The sequence below is a fragment of the Haliotis rufescens genome, unplaced genomic scaffold, assembly GCF_023055435.1.
Source record: "Haliotis rufescens isolate VD_foot unplaced genomic scaffold, xgHalRufe1.0.p SCAF_17, whole genome shotgun sequence".
NCBI lineage: Eukaryota > Metazoa > Mollusca > Gastropoda > Lepetellida > Haliotidae > Haliotis > Haliotis rufescens.
In genome coordinates this window covers 28,539,741-28,562,134 of record NW_025963857.1, presented here as the reverse complement: position 1 = coordinate 28,562,134, position 22,394 = coordinate 28,539,741, and the positions used below count along the sequence as shown (strand labels likewise).

At 41.9% G+C, this 22,394-nt stretch overlaps 1 protein-coding gene across 3 annotated transcripts in view; it reads right to left on the bottom strand.

The window, feature by feature from the left end:
* Window positions 1-442: 442 nt before the first annotated feature.
* Window positions 443-22,394, bottom strand: part of LOC124138555 (sodium- and chloride-dependent glycine transporter 1-like) — a 34,279-nt gene continuing 12,327 nt past the window's right edge. For all 3 annotated transcript variants that reach the window (XM_048397828.1, XM_046505261.2, XM_046505262.2), the window contains 13 exons: window positions 18,797-18,995; window positions 17,498-17,629; window positions 15,473-15,824; window positions 13,949-14,081; window positions 11,437-11,571; window positions 10,858-10,961; window positions 9,988-10,112; window positions 8,315-8,427; window positions 7,620-7,751; window positions 7,208-7,307; window positions 3,229-3,329; window positions 2,662-2,829; window positions 443-1,154 (listed from right to left, as the gene is read on the bottom strand). In XM_048397828.1, the coding sequence (XP_048253785.1) occupies window positions 1,011-1,154; window positions 2,662-2,829; window positions 3,229-3,329; window positions 7,208-7,307; window positions 7,620-7,751; window positions 8,315-8,427; window positions 9,988-10,112; window positions 10,858-10,961; window positions 11,437-11,571; window positions 13,949-14,081; window positions 15,473-15,824; window positions 17,498-17,629; window positions 18,797-18,995 (1,938 nt within the window). In that variant the 3' untranslated portion in view covers window positions 443-1,010. The remainder of the gene's footprint in view (window positions 1,155-2,661; window positions 2,830-3,228; window positions 3,330-7,207; window positions 7,308-7,619; window positions 7,752-8,314; window positions 8,428-9,987; window positions 10,113-10,857; window positions 10,962-11,436; window positions 11,572-13,948; window positions 14,082-15,472; window positions 15,825-17,497; window positions 17,630-18,796; window positions 18,996-22,394) is intronic.

The following is a 22,394-nucleotide window of genomic DNA, read 5'->3' as shown; positions in this document are numbered from 1 at the left end:
GACGTAAAGTCAGGTGAACTGAATAAAAACATATTCGCCAGAGGTTTGTGAAACAAAGCATCATTTGTTTAAAACAAATCCCCCCCCCCCCCCCCCCCCCCCCCCCACACACACACACACACACCCCAAATTCCCACCACAGGCACCCAGGCACGGGCACACTCATACGCCGATCATCAAACAGTAGCATCAATTCACCTAACACAGAACAACGAAATCACGATGCCACATATCTAACATTGTGATCGTAACGATCCTTGATAATACATGTAAATAGAACGTAATGTCGTAAATACTGCGTGGATCTAAAACAAAATATCCATTCTCCATGAAGATCTCCAAGTGCTCAGCAAGGAACTACACATCATGTATATTCGGTGAATTGCAAACCGTTTACAATAAATGAAAAACCCCGACAACATGTGCAACAGAACTCAACGAATGAAAAACAAATAACTTTAATGTACACAATGGCACGACTATCAGTCTTACTACAATAAGATATTTTACTCCGATACGATACCTTGATGGAAGGTCGCGTCCAGTGAACCCTAAGCGAACTTTCACCGACCAATCAAAATAAAGGACGCGTCAGGTCTCGAGCGAATCAGATGTCGGCTTTCAAAACCAATTCGGCTTTAATATTTGCATCTTATAAATATATCCTCCGAGCAACCATTTCGGGTGTAGATGATAGTGCGCTAACAGACAACAGGATGTATATATTACCACAGCAATATAGAAGCGCGGGATTATTTTATTCGGTTGTCCTCTATTTTATTCGTTATGGAGGTACAAAATCAGATATGCTCGTGTCAATACTAATGATAATTTAGAAGGCACGACGCTAAGTGGTTGAATGATTAGACCTCCAATGAATGTAACCTCAGATCTTCATGCAGAGGGTAATCGTATCGGATTAAAAGGTCTGATTTTAATTGGATTGTCATGGTTCTAAGCATATGACATACGGCTGAAGCACACAACCTTGCACGCTACCTGTCACAACATCAAACACTCCTCGAGAACTTATTGGCTACCCAGGTGGCGAGGGGCATTGCGTTATATTCCCCTGCTGTTCTGCGATATTCGTCACTATGCTCCTTCCTCGCTGGGCCCCAGTCAGCAGCTGGACGGAGGGTATGCTTCAGCCGCTGAAAGGACACAGAGAGTGAATAAGAATGGTTTACGCATCCTAGACTGTCCAGGGTATTTTATCTCCATTCTGTAAAGAGTGGGTGAGTGAGTTGGGTTTAACGCCGCTTTTAACAGTATTCCAGTTATATCACGGCGTGTCAGCTTAATGTGGGAGGAAAGCCCGAAGTGATGCAGGTCTCAGACGTTTACCACTTCGGTGAAACCCACGAGCACGGGTATGGTGCTGACAAACCTAGAAACATAATCGGGGCGAACCGGGATTCGAACCCACAATCATAGGTTTCTGGCGTGCCCAAGGGATGCAACTCTGCACAGCGAATCGCGGCGCCTAAGACGACTGGGCCACCCGTGCCCCCCATTCTGTAAAGATAGATGCCTTGAACATATTCTCAAACATGGCTTCGTTTGGAGTATTCGAAATACTCGATGCTACAAAACAGCCCTTCTCTGAAATTACACCCTTGAGCAAGAGACATGATGTGGGAGGTTACTGGTAAGAAAACATGAGATGGTAATGCCACTACCTGAGGAAGGCTACGGTGCGGAATACGTCAAGGGTATTTTTTCTTTCAGAATGGAGATTCGATAAACTTGACCAAGGATGGGTTTTACACCGTTTTAAGATCAGATGACACTTTATCATCCCGAAAACAAATAAATAAAAACAGCATAAAGTAATTTAGCAATTTCAACCAAATGAGGTCTGGTGGACGTCGGGAGTATGCTTCACACAGTTTGCTAATGTGGGGAACTGAACTCAGGTCATTGGCGTGATAATGCTTTATCCACTTTGCTATCCCACCACAACGTTAAGCACGGACAACATAAGTTGAAGTAGGCATACTTGTTAAGGCATTTTTTAAGTAACATGTGTCTTTCCGTGACAATATAATAAAATGCTTCAGTGTGCCTAAGTAGTTGAGAGATGGAGATGGAATAAGCTCAAGCTGATGGTATATTGCTCGAAAAAAGGGGAAATTCACGATAAGCCACACTTTTGCAAATAAATTAGTGTAATCGTTTACGGATGTCTTCTGCCATTAAGCTCAGGTTGATCAACATCAAATCAAAAGGATGCCAAGCTCAAAATATTTTGTCATTTGTCATAATATTGTCAATAGGGAACATACTTGCTTGAAGTGCAAGTGTATAATGAGTTTAATGTTCATCTATAACTTACATGTCAGGGAAACTTTGTCCTTTTTTAAAAATCCTTTAAACGGTTTGTTGTCGTCACAGACTACATACATTCCATAGAGAGTTAATGTTTTTGTAGTTGTATCGTTTTATGTCCCATATCCACAAAGGATACTGGGTACATAGAAATATACGAAATATGAAAATATGAAAAAAACCAACACTATTGTGGCTTATGGGTTCCGGCAGTTGAATTCCCCTCACCCAACTAAGACAAAGTGTCACTTTATAACTGTCCTGGACTTGTAATGACATTTTGTCCACCTATTTCGAAGAATAAAATCATACTTATGTTTATTATTGTACCTCTAAAAGTGACCCCTCAGCCTTGGCCAGCTCCCAGACCATGAATACCGGGATGGGAATGACCGGAAGTACTGAGATGACGAATCCAATCCCCCTGGCGTATACTGGGTAGATGTAGCCATCGTAGGTAGGCATCTTGTAGGTGTATATTGTGAAGACGAGCGCAACCTGTCAAAGAAGAATATACCACATACATGTACATATATTGGTGAGTGAATGAGTATTGTTTAACGCCTTTTTGTAATATTCATTATCATTACTGTAGGAGACACCAGAAACGGCCTTCACACATTGTACCCATGTGGGGAATCGAACCCAGGTCTTCTGCGCGGAGAGCAAAGGCTTTAACAACCAGGTTACCCATTACCCCAACGTACATCTGCTTTTGTGTTAGGGAGGATTCCGTTACACCAATGGTAGACAAGCATGCTGAGTACTTCAATTATTGCTGCATGTGAGGATTTGTTCACATACTTTTGTCCCTAACCATATTGACGTTGGTCGAAATAAAAAGATAAATAGCAATATGTAATCCCAGCCACGGTCCCTTATGAAAATGTCACTTACCAACATCAGTGCGGGTGTAACAAAACACCAACACAGCTTCATGGGTAATGATGGAGGTCTCCCTAGCATCATCTCGATGTCTCTGCCAAATCTCTCAACCCCTGCAACCAACGACATACACATTTCAAAAGGGAATATGTGAAACTGATCACACGTGTAAACCCTTTTGGGGACAGAGTTGTCATTTCACAATAAATATTCCATAATATGATAAATTCACATGTTGGCCTTCCTCTAGCTTGTTCATCAGCCATACATCTTCTTTCATAAAAATAGATCTACTTGGCAGCATAGGTTCAGTATGCGCATGAACGTTGACAAAATGTCTATGATAAAATGACGTAAAGAGTTCACCATGACAAATATTACCCTGAACACTCTACCAAATTCTGCCCATTAAAATACTTAAAATATTTGACTAAAAATTATTTGGTCCAACCATAGAGATGAAAATATGTGTTGTTATACCAAACATTTAATCCAACATATTACTCTCTAAAAACAGACCGCCTCCGTGGTCTAGTGGTAGAGCGTCCGCCCGGGCGGGGGGGGGGGGGGTGTTCGATCCCCGGCCGCGTCATTCCAAAAGACTTTAAAAATATGGTACTTGTTGATTCCCTGCCTGGCGTTCGGCATTAAGGGGCTATAACAAGGACTGGTCGGCTCGGAGTCAGTGTACTGTGTCTAAGTGGGGTATTCATGTTAAACTGCGGCAAGGTATCTCAGTGGGCTGGCACTATAAATCGGCATCAGTCCAGACTAGTACAAGCACACACACACACACACACACACACACACACACACACACACGAACACACGAACACACACACACACACACACACACACACACACACACACACACGTGCATGCACGTCGCTACATGTATATAAGCGAATAATCTTTGTCGCGACGTTAAACCCCATTTCACCTCACATAAGAAGATATTACATAGATGTGATAATAACCTGTAGAAACCTATGTCGTACAATATAACATACACTATTTAACCATATTAAAGCTCATTTGTAACAATACTAACACATACTATATAATGTCGTCGCTATAAACTGATAGATTGCTCATGCGATGTAAAACTTGATCATATTCACTATACAATGCAACGTGTCGGAATAATTGAGTGTGAGTTGGGTTAAACGCCGCTTTTAACAGATTTCCAGTTATAACGCGGCGTGTCAGCTTAATGTGGGAGGAAAGCCCGAAGTGATGCAGATCTCAGACGTTTACCACTTCGGTGAAACCCACGAGAACGGGTATGGTGCTAACAAAACTAGAAACATAATCGGGGCGAACCGGGATTCGAACCCACAATCATAGGTTTCTGGCGTGCCAAAGGGACGGAATAATTGGTCGTCAAAGTAACTGTCCAGAGAAATCTAAATTTACAATGAATCACAGACTTCAGTCCTTGATTTTAAAGTTTCAGTTGATAAATTTGAAAAACTGTGTGATAATAAAACCCTGAAAGAGATTGTTTGTCAAGAGGATGGACTGATTTAGATAACATGCCGTGTCTTGTAAAAAATTATAAACGTCAACGCCAGAGAATACTCAATCTATAATAACTGCCAAAACTGTTTACATTTAGGGAAAATATATTATATTATGTTATGTCATATTATACAAATATTTGTTGCACATTATGTATTCAGACTTCAGTTGTGATATAGTTGTTTAAACAAACTCATGACGTTTAACGTGTCATGACGAAGCCGTAACAATGACATCCTGTGGTAAGGGCATCGTGTCAAGTTCTGTTGACACAAAATAAAAAACACAAGTTTCAAAGCAAATGTGACGAACAAAGCAAATATGTTTTCATGTGCTAAAAACATAAATTACCCTTCTTTTTCAGTGATCCTAATTAAACATAATGCAAAAAGTACATATGTCATAGCTTTATGTCCTCATAATCCCATAGCATAACCCAATCACTTGTGGTTGTCGTCATCCCCCTGGTCATCAGTGTTTTGCTTTAAGGTGTAATTAATGGTATACCCCCTCTGTCCCTGCCTGTAATGTATGCGCTCGGAGGATGGCGTCTGGTATATAGCAATCAGTGGTTTTCATTTGGAGGTCTCTTTTTGGGTGTAATTATTTAATCAACGATTTGGTTGTTAATTTAGATATTTCGAATAATCGATGGGACAGAATGATATTTGGATTTTTTTATGCGGATTTCTATTAATATTTAAGACCTCTTTTTCAGTGCTATAAACCGACGACCAATTTTACCCAAACACATGTGGCTGAAACCCCCTTCTTACATGACGTTAATGCCGATACGATCCCACGCAGAGACGTCAGTGTTGTTGTTGCCTGTCTGTTACTCCATGAAATGAACCAAAGATGTTTTAATTGAAGTCCTTTGTCATGCATAATGTATCATAGAGTCCCCACACAGATGGTTCCCTACCAAATGAGGGACAATGACCCACACCTAGACTAACATTTAGTCTCTGAAATCTTATATTACACAATATCCTTCTTGACTCTAAAAATAAAAAAAATCCCCTATGCTGATTTCAGAGTGTGGAATAGAGCTAGCTTGAGCTGGCTAGACTTGCTTTTGTATGCATTTCTAGATTATTATTTTTTCATAAAATAAATATATTCCACAGTCATGGTGCAGGACTAACCCACACCCATCAATAGCTTAATAATTGAACATTAATTTATTGTATTGACTGAACATGGAGAAAGCACTAAATTAGTAGCAGATGTGACAGATCTCACAGGGTATAACATTCAACAGACTCATTACCTTGTGATCATGTTTACGTTTTTTTAAACAGTATTGAAGAGCTAAAAAACTGGAAATGAATTAAATTGGAAAATAGGAGAAGAAATTAGTAGTCAACGTTTTCCATAAAAAAACACTCTTCCTTTAATTATAATAAACAACATTTTGTTATTTTAGTACTAGTCTAGAGGAATCCCATTTCCAAAACCTTTTATTACCCTGTTACAGTAAAATATAAAAATGAAAATAAAACAATGAACGTGCAACAAAGCATTATCCATGGACTTATCATTTATCTCATTTTTTATATGGATATGTTGAAATTAAATAAAACATTGAGTATAAATAATATCTCATGTTGGCACTGCTTCTTTTGTTACTTCAACTACAATGCGAAAAGTCTCCACAGAAACTACACAGGAAATGTTTGAAAAGTTGATAGTTTCATTCATTTATATATCTACTGTACTTTGCCTCCGTGTGTGAATACGAGTAATACTTTGTGCCTCAGTTCTCAGCTTCATAATGCTTTAAACGGGTAGTATATTTATTCATTTTATTTTATCTATTTGCGCCTAGTGTATCCACAATTAACTAGCTTAGAATGTTTCATATTAGCTTAGAATTTTTCATATCTACAAAACTGTATAAAAGCTGGGTATTTGCCCACAGCAAATACATATTTGCTTAGTTGCGTCAGTGCGGTTTAGCAAAAACTCATGACCAGGAATCCAGATAGCCATATTACTAATTTTGTTGAAACTAAAAAACGATTCATTAATTTTGAATCATGTCTGCTGTGTACAATTGCAGATATTCTGCTGCTTTTAGTATGAAGAAACGTTTAAGAAATATGTTGTCCAAACCTTGCAAGGTAGAAATGTAATTTAAAGTTTCGAATTAAGATTTAATCTAAAAGCATTTGAAACGTATTTAACGCCGCGCTCAGTAATATTCCAGCTATATGACGGCGGTCGGTAAAAACTAGAGTCTGGACCAGTCAATCCAGTGATTAACATCATGAGCATCGATCCACGCAATTGGGATACGATGGCATGCATCAACCAGGTCAGCGAGCCTGACCACCCGATCTCGTTAGTCGCCTCTTACGACAATCATAAACGCCTTTTACGGCAAGCATGGGTTGCTGAAGACCTATTCTAACCCGGATCTTAAAGGGGCCACTATTTAACGCCTCCACGGAACACTAGTACATACCATATATCCACCCAATGATGAGACACTCCAGGAATGATGTCAGAAGCACACAGAAAGCTGCAACGAACCAGTCTAACAGTTGGAAGACATATATCCCACCCTGAAACAAAACACGGCCTTGCTGTCACATGGTATCCATATCATTATCCAGAGCTTCAGAGATGGCAATCGGTGACATCAAAGAGTGAGTGAGTGAGTATTGTTTTACGCCGCTTTTAGCAATATTCCTGCAATATAACGGCGGGGGACACCAGAAATGGGCTTCACACATTGTACCCATGTCGGGAATCGAACCCGGGTCTTCGGCGTGACGAGCGAACGCTTTAACCACAAGGCTACTCGACCGAAGCAAAAAACGTCTGTCGTTTCTGTAACCTTGAACTATCATGCATAAATAATAAAATGCACTTACATTAGTAGCAATCGGAAGGGCTACTAGGTAGCTTACTGCTGCCAGGGATGAAGTCACTAGTAGCCTCCTCTTCCTCAGTTTGTTGGGAAAAGCGTCCAGTATGCCACTAACAAGTGTCTCGAACATCCCAAACTGAAAAAGAACCGTTTTATATCACAAAACATGATTAAATTTTACACTGATCATTATTAAGCTGTATATATGTGAAATAGCTATTGTTTGTTTGTTGTTTAACGCGGCACTCAGCAATATTCAAGCTTCATGGTGGCGGTCTGTAAATAATCGAGTCTGGACTAGACAATCCAGTGATTGACATCATGAGTATCGATCCACGCAATTTGGATACGATGACACGCATCAACCACGTCAGATAGCCGGATCATCCGACCCCGTTAGTCGCCTCTTACGACATTCGTAAAAGGCGACTAACGGGATCGGGTGGTCAGGCTCGCTGACTTGGTTGATGCATGTCATCGATCCCAATTGCGTGACCCAATGACCGCCGTCATATAGCTGGAATATTGCTGAGTGCGGCGTTAAACAGCAAACCAACCAGCCAACCAAATCTTACGACAAGCATAGTCGGCTTTTACGGGAAATATGGGTTGCTGAAGACCTATTCTACCCCGGATCTTCGCGGGTCACTACGGGTAATAGAAATGACACGGGTATATATGAGTACGTATGTGTCTGACCTGACTGTCTAGCCCGAGGAGGAGCAGCATAAAGAAAAACAACACTGCCCATATTTGCGGAAACGGAAGTCGTGTTATGGCTTCTGGGTAGGCTACCAAGGCAAGTCCTGGACCTGGAATAAAAGGACATTTATTTTGTGTTGACCATTGCAGTACATTTTAAGAAACACCGGAAGAACAAGGTTTTATTGCATATCATTTTGCAGATCTACGAGGGGTGTTCATTAAAGATTTCCCCTAAACCACTTAGGGTTATCATATTTGGTTGAGATTTCTCATGTGTAATGATACATGTATCTATGGGTTATGTCTGAATTTGCAGCACCGAACTATTAATCTTACCACTTTTACAGGTGTTATGATCGAGTAGGGTGTGACAATGGAGCCAGTAGAATACCAAGCAGTGATTAGGTATTTATATTTGAAAGGTCGCACACCAAAAGAAACTTTCGATGAAATGAAAGCAACTTATGGGGAAGATGCCCCATCATATGACGTTGTTAAACACTGGCATCGCCAGTTCAAGTGTGGTCGGACATCTGTGGAAACAGCTGCCATTCCTGGTCGCCCCCATTCAGCCATTGATGAGGACACTATCCTTCAAGCGGAGACTGCCATTTGGCAGACCGACGTATAACTGTTCACCAGTTAGCACAAGATGTCAAGATCAGTGTAGGGTCTGTGGAAAAAATCATCCATGACAATTTGAACATGCATAAGGTGTCTGCACGATGGATTCCCAGGTTGCTCACACCTTTCCAAAAGCAGGAAAGAGTCAATTGCTCAAAGGATCTTTTGGACATGTGCCAAAAAAACCAGGCAAACTTTTTTGACAGACTTATCACACAGGATGAAACATGGGTTCATCACTATGATCCTGAGACTAAAGTTCAGTCAATGCAATGGAAGCATGTGGAGTCCCCCCCCCCCCCCCCCAAAGAAGGCACGTGTCCATCCCTCTGCAGGCAAGGTCATGCTCACGGTGTTTTCGGACCAGCACGGAGTAGTGATGATGGATTTCTTGGCAAAGGGTACCACAATTACAAGAGCTTATTATGCTTCACTGCTGCGGAAATTGCGGGACGCTATCAAGCTTAAGAGGCGTGGCATGCTGACCAAGGGTGTCCGTCTCCTGCAAGACAATGCTCCAGTTCACAACTCTCATGTTGCCCAGGCAGAAGCGCGGTCCTGTGGCTATGAAATCCTTCCACATCCTCCTTACTCTCCTGACCTTGCACCATCTGACTTCCACCTCTTTCCAACAATGAAGTCATTTTTTAAGGGAAAACGTTTCACAGATGATGAAACACTGATTTCTGAAGTCAAGTCCTGGTTTGAGACGCAAAATCAGGGTTTTTACAAGCGAGGTCTCCATAGTTGCATAAAACGATGGGAGAAGTGTGTAACTCTTGGTGGTTCATATGTGGAGAAAGACTAATACCTATGCCAAGTTTCATTCCACTAGGTCCATCGGAAGTGGGTCAGGGGAAATCTTTAATGAACACCCCTCGTACGCTTTCCCTGTATATACAGACATAGACGATACAGATTACGTGACTTCAGGATTGTATGGTAGTAAAATGCAAAAGGACCTGATTCTGTACATAAGTAAGTGTCAATCATCCCGAGAGTGAACTGCATGAGTCTCCACAAAATCGCTGCAAGACACTGACCTTGGGTTGCAACCTCTGTGATAGGTAGATTTGATTCTTTTGCCATATATCCGACGACTGCGAAGATGACAAATCCGCCATAAAAACTAGTCATACCGTCCGCCAGGGTCGCAATTACGGCATCCCTGTGTACAGAAGGTTATATTATATATCAATACTTACTAGTGAGTGAGTGAGTTGTGTTTAACGCCGCTTTTAACAGTATTCAAGTCACATTACGGCGTGTCAGCTTAATGTGGGAGGAAAGCCCGAAGTGATACAGGCCTTAGACGTTTACCACTTCGGTGAAACCCACGAACACGGGTATGGTGCTGACAAACCTAGAAACATAATCGGGGAGAACCGGGATTCGTATAGGTTTCTGGCGTGGCGTGCCCAGCGAATTGCGGCGCCTTAGACGACTGGGCCACCCGTATATATATATATATATATATATATATATATATATATATATATATATATATATAAAATTATATACATATATATATATATGTATGTATGTATGTATACATCAGCACTTGCTGAGGACAGAAGAACATATATAATAGCACTCACTAGAGGCGCATAGATTTTACTTCATATATTGTTACTTTTACATCAGTACTAACAGTTTTAAGAGTTCGATTCCCCACATAGGTACAATGTGTGAAGCCCATTTCCGGTGTCTTCTGGTCGTGATGTGAATGAAACATTGCTAGGGGCGGCGTAAAACTCTAATCATTCACTTAAAGTGCATATCATTTCAACATTTATATAAAAAAGGTTTACTATTGGCCAAAGTTGTATATATAAATCTTCTTCAAGTATGGCCAATATCCAATGTAATATGTCTGCATGTACGTTAATTTCTAACCATACAACAGTGTTCACCTGAAACAGTTGTTATCGAACTTGTTGAAACTGGACATGGTGATGAGACCTCCCCAAGCAGGACCCAGCGAATAAAACACCTGAATACAAGCTTCTATCCACACCTGAAACACAGTATTTGCTGTCAAAATAGTACAAGGGCACTGTATTTCACAGTGCACGTTCCTCAAGTTTTTTCCATTTTCACAGACCCCTGCTTGTTATGCTAACTTGTTCAACGAAACAATTTGATCAAATGACTCCAGTATTTATGGATCAACCTCAAGGACATTTTGTGATGTCCACAACAAAACATTTCACTCTTACTTAACTACTTCTATGCGAGGCTTAGAATGGGTGAGTGAGTTGGGTTTAACGACGATTTTAACAGTATTCCAGTTACATCACGGCGTGATCCAGATCTCATAGCCATCGCACAATTGTACAATGTTCATACTTGCAACACGGAATTCGATAAACGTTTCAATCGGCTGACGTCACCATTAAAAACAACAACCTAAGCGCCAGTCCACTCTGGAGGCTTCAGCCTGGTTCTCAGAATCAGAGTTTCTTTGCTGGAGAAGCTGAATGGCAACTTACACTAAAATGTTTCAACTTGGAAAAGTCGGGCGTGACATAGAACTTGATGCCGTCAATGGCGCCCGGCAACATAGCGCCCCGGACAAGGAAGATTGTCAGCAACACATACGGCAGGAGGGCAGTCACGTACACAACCTGAAATACGAATATGTTTGGACCTGCATATTATCAGTTACATCATGGCGCGTCGGTCTGAATAGATGCAGGTCCGGCATAGAGAATGGCATCTTAATTAGTGGAATCTGGGATTTAAACCACAATCAGTGTATACAAGAACGGGTTAAAAGTCGCATCTCTGAACGAATTTTGAGAGTTTGGTTTAAAGCCCTTTGAACAATAGTTCAGTCATATCACTTGGTGTCAGCTTGATGGAGAATAGTGGAAACTTTCGCAATAAAAGTATTGTAGAGTTTGTTGTTGATGAGTGTATAGCGGGTCATTATGATGTTGTAATCCAAAAAAGTTGTGTTCGTCTCGAAATGACTGCAACAATGCCGAGCTGACGTTAAAGTCCCTAACTTACTTATCCATCCATCCATCCATCCACTCATCCCCCCACTCACTTATTCACTATCTGAGACACACTTCCACCGTCCACTCGCCACTCACTCACCAGACCGCCACAAATCCATCAACCCACCCGATCATCCATTCAACCGCCCACTCACTCACCCACGCACCCACCTCCAAACCACCCATACTCATGTAGTAGTATGTCATTATTTACATATCATCAAGTGTATTTTAAGGTCACCTCTTATTTTTATACCTAAGTTTTAGTCTATCCTTCAATCTAACCTAGAACAGTCACCCTTGCGCTTGCCTTCTCTATTGTTTCTCTGGTCTCTATTGTCTAGCCGCAGCCCCTTACTTTCAGTGACAGGGTGCATTATGGGACTGGTCAGTTTAAATTCACACTTGTATTTGACTATGTATGGAGACAAGTTGTCGGTTCATCGCTGAAATAATTGAGTCAATTGTCACAGGTTAGTTTGTTTGAATTGTATATTTATGTGTTCTTGTTTAGTGCTTTGAAGGGTTTGTTAAGGTGCATATGTATGGTTTCTTAACTTCTTTTAATAATACTTACATTGTTAGGCGTGATAAATATATATCAGATCAGTCATCGTATTCAGGTAAATGTAGTTAGGCTAAATTTGCTTAAATACTTTAAGTATGTAAGTATGTTTGTAATAGATAATTTAATCTAGCATTGCCATGTTGATATTACTTAACTTATTGTGTAACTAAGCATAATGAGTACTTTTATTGATAGACTGGAGCTATTTACCTGTAAATTTAAGTTCTGCATCTAAGTGCACATGTATGAATGTATGTCTCTATGATGAGGTGGGTGACTAGAAAAATATACTTTAGGTGAGGTGAGGTGAAATTGGGTTTAACGTCGCGTCCAAGATTATTGCACTTATATAGCGACGTGCATGCACGTGTATGTGTGTGTGTGGCTGCTAGCTCACTGAGATACCATGCCGCAGTTTAACATGAATACCCCACTCAGACCCAGTATACTGACTCCGAGCCGACCAGTCCTTGTTTTAGCCCCTTAATGCCGAGCGCCAGACAGGGTAACAACAAGTACAATCTTTTAACGTCTTTTTGTATGACGCGGCCCGGGATCGAACCCTGGACCTTCCGCTCTCCGGGCGGACGCTCTACCACAAGACCACGGAGGCGGTCTTACTTTAGGGTTATTGTATATAGCTAAGGATGTAAACATATTGATGTAATATGTTACACTGTAATTATGTTATATATATTTATGTTCAGGTGTGTCCCGGTAAAGCAAATGTCTGATTTTGAGGACATTTATATTTTATATGTATTTATAGTGATATGTACTGAAATTGTGTGTTATGTATTAATGCATTTATCATTATTCTCCAATTATTGATAAACTATGTTTGTCAATTTATTATATGATAAATCTCCTGTAATATTTAGAGTACAGTAAGATAAAACTAATCATGCTAATTACGATGGATCATAACAATGTATATGATCATATATAAGATTCTAATATTTGTTAATAAGTTATAATGAAATGATTTATTTATATGTGTAGGTATTGTGCATATTTTAACTCTGTGTATCTATTTTCACAGGGCCTCTGTTTATTTATGTATTTAACAACTGGCATCCACAAATCAACCTGCGTTTAGTGATTTATTCACCTAAACCACTCCGGTTACACTCACTCACTCAATCACCCGTCCAAGTCCTTCCAACAACCCACTCACTCATCAAACCTCCCATTCAACCGCACTCATTCACTCACCCAACCGCCCAAACCCATCAACCCACCCACCCACTCACTCATCCATCCACCCGCCAACTCACTCACCTATCCACTCTCCTAACCACCCGCACTGTCTAACTCACCCGTCCAAATCCATCAACCCACGCACTCATCCAGTCGCCCAAACATTCACTCATCTCGGCAACCCTCACTCACTCACTCATTCACCCAAACACTCACAGCCTTTCCTCTCACCTTGCCTAGGGACTTAACCCCTCTGAAGAGACAGAGGACCACGAGGGACCAGGCTGCCAGTAGACACAGGGCGGAGTGCAACTGGAGACTCCCTAAGTCCTCCAAGCCGGAAGACTTTCTCAACACGTTGTATCTGTACAGTAAAATCAAGACGCTAACGTTGTTAACACTCTTCAATACTCGAGCCATCTAAAGTATCGACGAATTGGTAAGGCAGACGTTTACAAGTTGCGAGGAACCATTGGCCAAACAAAGGTCGAAGTTGTTGGTGCCTAACTATCAGTATCGAACAGCCAGATGGCATCTTCCCCAGGCAAGAGCGTTCACTTGCCTATTTATCAAAATCTTGTTTCCACCCTTGCCACTTTTCTATGCAAAATATCATTGGACTATCGCACATTTGAAAGAACGTTTCACAAAATCAACATCCACGACTGGTACATCTTATGAAAATGATTTACCGTTTCCTGTCTTTGTTGACACGTCTTTTTCATCGAAAGACGATTGCCTATGTTTTGTGTCAGGGATGAAATCGCGAATGATTTCGTTATTTGATCGACCAGGTCGTCGCCTATGGTAGTCATCATCTTTGTGAAGCTATACGAAAAAAGAACAGCGATCTGATTGGATATCGCGTTTTTATTACAAGGGACATAACTCGTGATCTACGCAAGGTGGCGCCAGGGTGGAGCCAAGAAACGTGGCCTTGATGTGGAAAGGGTAGAAACCAGGCTTTGATATAGGCTCCTGGACACGCTTGCCTCGGGAAGATGGGAAAATTGATGCTGCTGGACGTATACCACTTGGATTAAACCCGCAAGAAGGGTGTGATTGTGACAACACTTGGATCGTAATCATCGGCGTCTGGGATTCGAACCCACGATCGGCTAATGTTGGCAACTGCACAGTGAATGGCGGCATTTGGCGACGAACTCCAGAAAATACTGAAGACAAATATTTTTGCCTTTAAATGTATAAAAATGGACCCATGGTATGCTGATTGTCCCTGAATGTCCGTGTGCAGTGAAATGACTCTTAACAACATCTCAGTCCACCAAGGAAGACTTTAAATAATTGCCAGTGACTGTTTGTTTGTTGTTTAACATCGTACTCAGATATATTCGAGCAACATGACGGCGGTCCTTAATTCATCTTGACATCGAACCACGCATTTGGGAAACGATGGCGTGGTCCATTTCGTCGCCACTTACGACAAGCATAGTTTGCTTGGGGCCGATATTCCCACCCGGAATCTCAGTGGGTTCGTTGCCTCAGACAACTTGGCCACTGTGCTGTGAATAATATAATAATATAATTTTTAACATGAATAATGACGTTGTTGCAATGCATTCTGAGCCAGGAAGTCAATGGCCATTTTGAACGTGTATTTTATGAAGTTAAACGGACGCAAAAATAGGTCACTATTCAAACATATGGAGAAATTATATATCAACCATTGTTCAACGGTTCTGAGAAATAACTCTTCTGGAATCAACAGTGCCGACACTATCGCATAATACTTACTGCCAAAATTCTTCCGCCGCCGTTTTACCCCTCTCCGATGTCATGTTGAAAATGGAACTGTTGAGGAGACTGTAATTCGACCCATAAAGCCGTTGTGCCTCTGTCATGTTCAACATAGGGTTGGTTGAACAGTTCTGCGTTACTAATGACGTATTAAACGTCAGTCCATCTGTGGTGTTGTGTGACATCATTCGGGTATCTATACAGGTCGGCGTGTTCCACCAATGACCGCATCGGCTCCAGGGTAGCTCCGACCGGAAGGAGTTGACCAGATAGTATATGACCCACGTGATGACAGCATTATAGTAGATGCACGCCATCCCTGAGACTATTACCATGCCGTATCCCACACCTACAATACAACACACACACCAAGGATGAGGGGCATTCCATTGCTTGTTTGTTTGTTTGTTTTGTTTGTTTGTTGTGTAACGCCGCGCAATATTTCAGCTATATAACTGCGGTCTGTAAATATTCGAGTCTGGACCAAACAATACAGTGATTGACATCATGAGCGTCGGTCTACGCAATTGGGATACGATGACATGCATAGACAAAGTCAGCGCTTTTAACAATATTCCAGCAATATCACCAGCAATCATCTCCCCGAGGCAAAAGAGTTAACTGACTATAAAAGTCCAGTTTCCACCCTTGCCGAGCTAGGCAGGTATTATGGAGTTTGATTGTGGCTGGACTAATATAACGAGCTTATGCATAGTCCAATCAAAATCGCGCAATGAAATCGAAATTCGGTTCGTAAACCGCCATGCCAATTTCGGTCAATTGCAGGATTTGCAAAGCATGAGCACCGCCAACTCGTTGTCAATGGACAAATCTTTTGATGTTTTGGATCAAGGTACTCACGTGATTTAATGCAATTCGCGATGTTAGACCCGTTTAATCACAATATAGATCTTGATTACCGATCAGATCGTCTTGACAGGGCAGTGTCATCTTGTTTGAAGCAAATTAAAGTGACACGAGAGGTGGAATCTGATTGGCCCATAGAGTAGGCATAGGAGGGACATAAGTCGTAATAGCCACTGGTGGCGCTATGATCGAGCCCAGGAATTCCATCCTAGTTCGGCAAGGGTGGAAACTGGACTTTTTAAGTCAGTGAACTCTCTTGCCTCGGGAAGATGCCAGAAATCGGCTTCACACGTTTTACCAATGAGGGCAATTTAACCACCAGGCTGCTCCACTGCCTCGACAGATCATGATTCGTAATTGATGTAGTCATTCAAAAGAATCCAGATGGAGATGGAGATTAACGTCGCGTTGACATTACGTCAGCGTCAGTGAAAACCTTAGGCAGTGGTATGATCCATGATAACCAGTGCTAATCTGGGATTAAAATCCTCGATCAGCAGATCCTGATACGGCTTGGGGCCGCAGGAACATGTATATATGGACATCATACGAAGAGAAATATAGAATATTAGACGAGCTCCCGTGTAACACCATTTTATGAAATAAGTGAATAGTTCTGGTATTCGACGAGCGGAATTGGTATTACACATGAGCGAGTTTTTTTGTTTTTATTTATTAATTACCCTTCATAATATTTTGTTTTTAAGTTTCACTGTAGTGTGCAAATAGCCAGACATCTACGCGATCAACGGCATAATGATTGAATTTAACAGAATAATACTTCACACGTAGTAATTCAATACAATACAACGGCCTATGACGTCCTTTTAGAAATTGGGTTGCAAGATACACTGTCGAAACAATGCCATGTGACGTCAGCCTAGCAACAGGATTGCTGGGGTCATCGGGTTTGCATAAGTTCCTCTCTCCTCTATCATATCTAAACGCATTGTCATTGAATAAGCCCAAGGATGTTGGGAGTTTTCAATACGTATCGATGAAACTAGCTCCCGCAGTACATGATCACGCGCTTTGGTATTAAACACTGTGTAATACCAACTTATTTGTTATTATACAGTGGTATCTGCAACGGGCGAGTAATGAAATACATACTTTGTACTATAATTAAAGGAAGATCGTTGGTTAAACTGCTACCTTTAAACAGAGGGCATAATTTCCAAACGAAGAGCGAGCTTGTTCCCGAGAACTGTCCCAGACATACCTCCAGGTAGAATAATGGAATTCCGGCCAGAAGAAGGAATGTGAAGAATGGAATGAGAAATGCACCTGCAAAGAGAGAAAAACAATGAGTTTGGTTTAACGCCAACAGTATTGTAGTCACATCGCCAAGTCGGAAAAGATTGCAGTTCTCAGACGTACACCAATTTGGTTAAACACACGAGTACGACGGGTATGATGCTCGAAATCCCGAAACATAATCAGGGACAAGCGGGATTCGAACCCATGATCAGGTGTCTGGCAATCATACGGGACGTCATATCGAACTGCGGAAACTTAGACGAGATGGAAATTGGAAGAGGTGGAGACTCCCTACATGCACTGTTCCCAAGGATAATTAATTACACGACGTTGCAAAGCTAGGAAAGGAAGTGTTTTCTTCCCGGAATGTACCGCCCATTTATGTGAACAGTTTGTTTGTTGTTACATAATATGATAAGAGACGGCCACAAAGGGCATATGTATGTAAGGTGAGGTGAAATTGGGTTTAATGTCGCGTTCAAGATTGTAGCACTTATATAGCTATACAATGTACTTCATATATATTTAGGGCGGTCGGGTAGCCTAGTGGTTAAAGCGTTCGCTCGTCACGCCGAAGACCCGGGTTCGATTCCCGACATGGGTACAATGTGTGAAGCCTATTTCTGGTGTCCCCCGCCGTGATGTTGCTGGAATATTGCTAAAAGCGGCGTAAAACCATACTCACTCACTCACATATATTTAACCCATTGTGATGACGTCCGCTATAGCTCTTGCAGTTGATTCTGACATTGGAGCTAACTTGTCATTCTGAACGTGAACTATATACAAGTAAAACTGACGCAATTACTCGAACTCTGGCCTCGTTGGGGGGCACGGGTGGCCCAGTCGTCTAAGGCGCCCTTGGGCACGCCAGAAACCTATGATTGTGGGTTCGAATCCCGGTTCGCCCCGATTATGTTTCTAGGTTTGTCAGCACCATACCCGTGCTCGTGGGTTTCACCGAAGTGGTAAACGTCTGCGACCTGCATCACTTCAGGCTTTCCTCCCACATTAAGCTGACACGCCGCGATATAACAGAATACTGTTAAAAGCGGCGTTAAACCCAACTCACTCACTCACTCACTCTGGCCTCGTTGATTCCACTTCTGGAATCAACAGATCCAGAGGATTTCTCGAATGCACAACTTTTGAACCACATTTAAGCCCTGTTCAATGTATGACAACACGTCCTACCCCCGCCATTCCTGAGACACAAGTAAGGAAATCTCCACAGGTTCCCGACGCCCACAGCATAACCGATCAGCGACAACACAAAGTCCATCTTTCGGCTCCATTGTTCACGCCCCTCTTCGCGACCCTTCTTTTCCGGTTCCAGGTGATCCAGGTCCCCGGCAATAAAGGTAGCTGTCGCATCCTTTTCGTCGGACTGCATCTGCAGAGATAACGGGTTTATTGAAATAGGAAGCTGATATTGAATATGATCAGCTACAATAAAACGTATACATGTACACTTTGTAAGAGACAAACTATTCCCCTTGGGGACTGAGTTACAGTAGTAATGCACGCCCGCACGTTGTACGTGCGGTCACAGACTTCCTCGGACACAACAGATCATCCCCACACGCCCTTGGCTCGCTGTTTCACCAGATCTGTCACCCATCAAACAACCAGTGACCAACCGGTGACGTTGGTCGAGCTGCGATAGACCTTTGTCCAGATCCGGAATGACATCCCATATGCCTTTCTCAACAATCTTGTTTCGGTAATGGGTCGCCGTTGTCAAGCTTGTGTAACCGACTTGTGGACTGGCGTTTACAGAGAAGACACGTGTTGACAATGTTATGATGAATTCATGTTTCATGGACATCAATATTTGGTTCTGTTACAATATCGTTCTTTGTTTTCGTTCAGTTATTATTTTCCATGGAAGTCAGTGATGCACAGGATTGGTTGGTTGGTTGGTAGTTTAACGCCACACTCAGCAATATCCCAGCTATATGACGGGGGTCTGTAGATAATCGAGTCTGGACCAGACAATCTAGTGATTGACATCATGACCATCGATCCACGCAATTTGGATCGATGACATGCTTTCAACCAAGTCAGCGAGCCTGACCACCTCTCTCGTTACTCGCCCATAGTCGTCTTTTACGGCAAGCATGGGTTGCTGAAGACCTATCATAACCCGGATGGGTAATCACGTAGCGTCATGAGCATGTTACATGGTATTGATACGATGCAATAAAATACAAGAAATACATCACCTGCATAATTATTCCAACAGGTGTTCTTCCCTGATTTGGTTCAATTATTATCGACGGAGACTATCAGTAACATTCCATAGCTAGTAACTTACACAAAGTAGACACAATATATGGATAACATCTTCTCTAATGCTATGAACAGCGACGTTTCGGTATAGATCCTTATACCGTTTTCAAGCATGACTGAATGAGGGACATAGAACAGAATATATATAGTAGGTCGAGGATTAACAGTAACAATAATTGCATACATGAGTGGGATAACATGAGAGGGATAACCATGAGTAAGTAATAGCAACAGAAGGATAATACTGTCACAATATGATGGACAGAGAACACATAGGTGAAAGCCAATGAGACATGAAGCCAATTAAAAAGGATATTAAGTGTTTATTGCTTAATGAGTTCATAGTAGGCGGATGGAATGAAATAGCCCCAATCTCTGTTGATTGATGGCTTGTGGCGGCGAATGTGGACTGCTTCTGTTAGTTTTCTTTTAGTGAAATCATGGAGGTTGTTGGAGTGGATTTGGACCCATTGGTGATGTTGTAATTAGGACAATTGTTGATATGGTCCGAGATGGCTGGTTTACTGTCTGATTTGATGGTTGTGGTTTTGTGCTCTTTGATTCTGGTGTTGATGGGGCGGGATGTTTCCCACATCATCAGCCGCCTCCTCAAACAGCAAGCCAATATTGACACCCACTTCACCAGCTCCACCTCCCTCAATTCCCTGCTAAGAGCCAACGGCAGGAACACAACCAAACTCCAAGCGCCTAAAGGTGTAGTTTACAACATTGACTGCAACTGTGGACAATCTTACGTAGGTGAAACATCCCCTCCCCATCAACACCAGAATCAATGTCGTGACAGTATCATTGTGCTGAAATGAACCGATGTTTATGCGAATGCTTCAGGCGACGGTTTGCTTCGTCTGAAAGTTGTCAAAATGGCGGCCTACCTCAGTATCGGTAGTGTTGTGTTTTACTCATGACGAGTGTAACGAGTTTTACAAATTCTTTGGACATATATGCCGGGTCTATATAAATGAATGTCGGTAAAATAAGTTCGTTTTCAACCGATCCCTCGGAGCATATGGTGTGATGAATCCTGTGCGGCTAGGATACATAAGCTCATACAGAGTTCATCACACCATATACCCCTCGAGATAGGTTGACAACTTATAATGTAACCATGGGTAATAAGGAGGTATAAAATGCTGTAATTGGAAGTGCAGAGTCCGGTGAAAGTGGTTCGAATACGATATTAAACCTGATTATGATTCGGGGTGTGTCACTCAGACCCGTGCTCGTGGGTTCCCAAAAGTAATGCAAGTCTCGAACCTGAACCCCTAAGTCATCCTGGTAAGTTGACACAATGTGAGATAACTGAAATACTCCTAAAAAAACTCACTATTCCCATACATTGTACTTTGACTGATCTAAAATTGGGGACCTATCAATTAATGCAAGAGGCGAAAAGAACTGCAACAGTCAGAATGTAACGAACCGGCAGAAATATGTCCGGGAGAAGGCGGCTGTTTAAAATGACATGGTCACTTACAGTTACCGCCCGATTAAAATATTACTTCCCTGACATCAAAGTTGAACCTAGGCGAGCGGGAAAAAAACAGGCGAGCGAGCCTGCACGTTTGCTGTTTCATTCATTCTCGGCCTTCGGTTTCAAAGGGTAGTTTGGACAATGAATATGCATGACAATCGCTAAATGTCCTGTGCATGACGATACACGTGAGCAGAAAGGGATTTCCCTCGACTGTAATATTGGGATTCCCCGACATTCTTCAGTAATAAAAGCAGTGCGCCTCGGTGGGCGTGGCTTAATGTTTTACATTCATTGGGAAATGAATGCATGACACGTGACCAATTCAGCTAATCAAAATGTAGGAATTTAAATGAACACAACGAAAATTTAATTATATGAACTTGATAACATAGTGCGTATGCCCCAGGGAGGGCAATGAATTTCTGCCACGAAGACCAGGCTGCACATGGAGTTCTGAGAGTGACAATAAATCTCTTGCAAAACAATGCATGTTGTTGAATCAATGAAAGTCACGAGACATGGTGCAAGTCGATCTCGGGTCTGTCAGACAGTTGTCTATCAATTTTCATATTTAGTCTAATCCCCGTCCCTCGTTAGGTTTTATACAATTAATCATAAGGCGGGGTGTATTAAAGCACATGGCGTCGGACGCCAAAACATAAAGACATGCCACGAACCGTAACAAAAACGTAAATTGATCATAATTGCTGAACGTCTTCTTGATTATAATTTTGGGAATTAATTTTGATGGTAGATTTGCGTCTTTGTATTTCGATCTTCAACAACAGAGATCACTTCCTTCATGTGTACAGAGGGGCGGGTGGGTAGCCTGGTGGTTAAAGCGTTCGCTCGTCACGCCGAAGACCCGGGTTCGATCCCCGACATGGGTACAATGTGTGAAGCCCATTTCAGGTGTCCCCCGCCGTGATATTGCTGGAATATTGCTAAAAGCGGCGTAAAACCATACTCACCCATGTGTACAGAAACCTGATTAATATGTGTTAT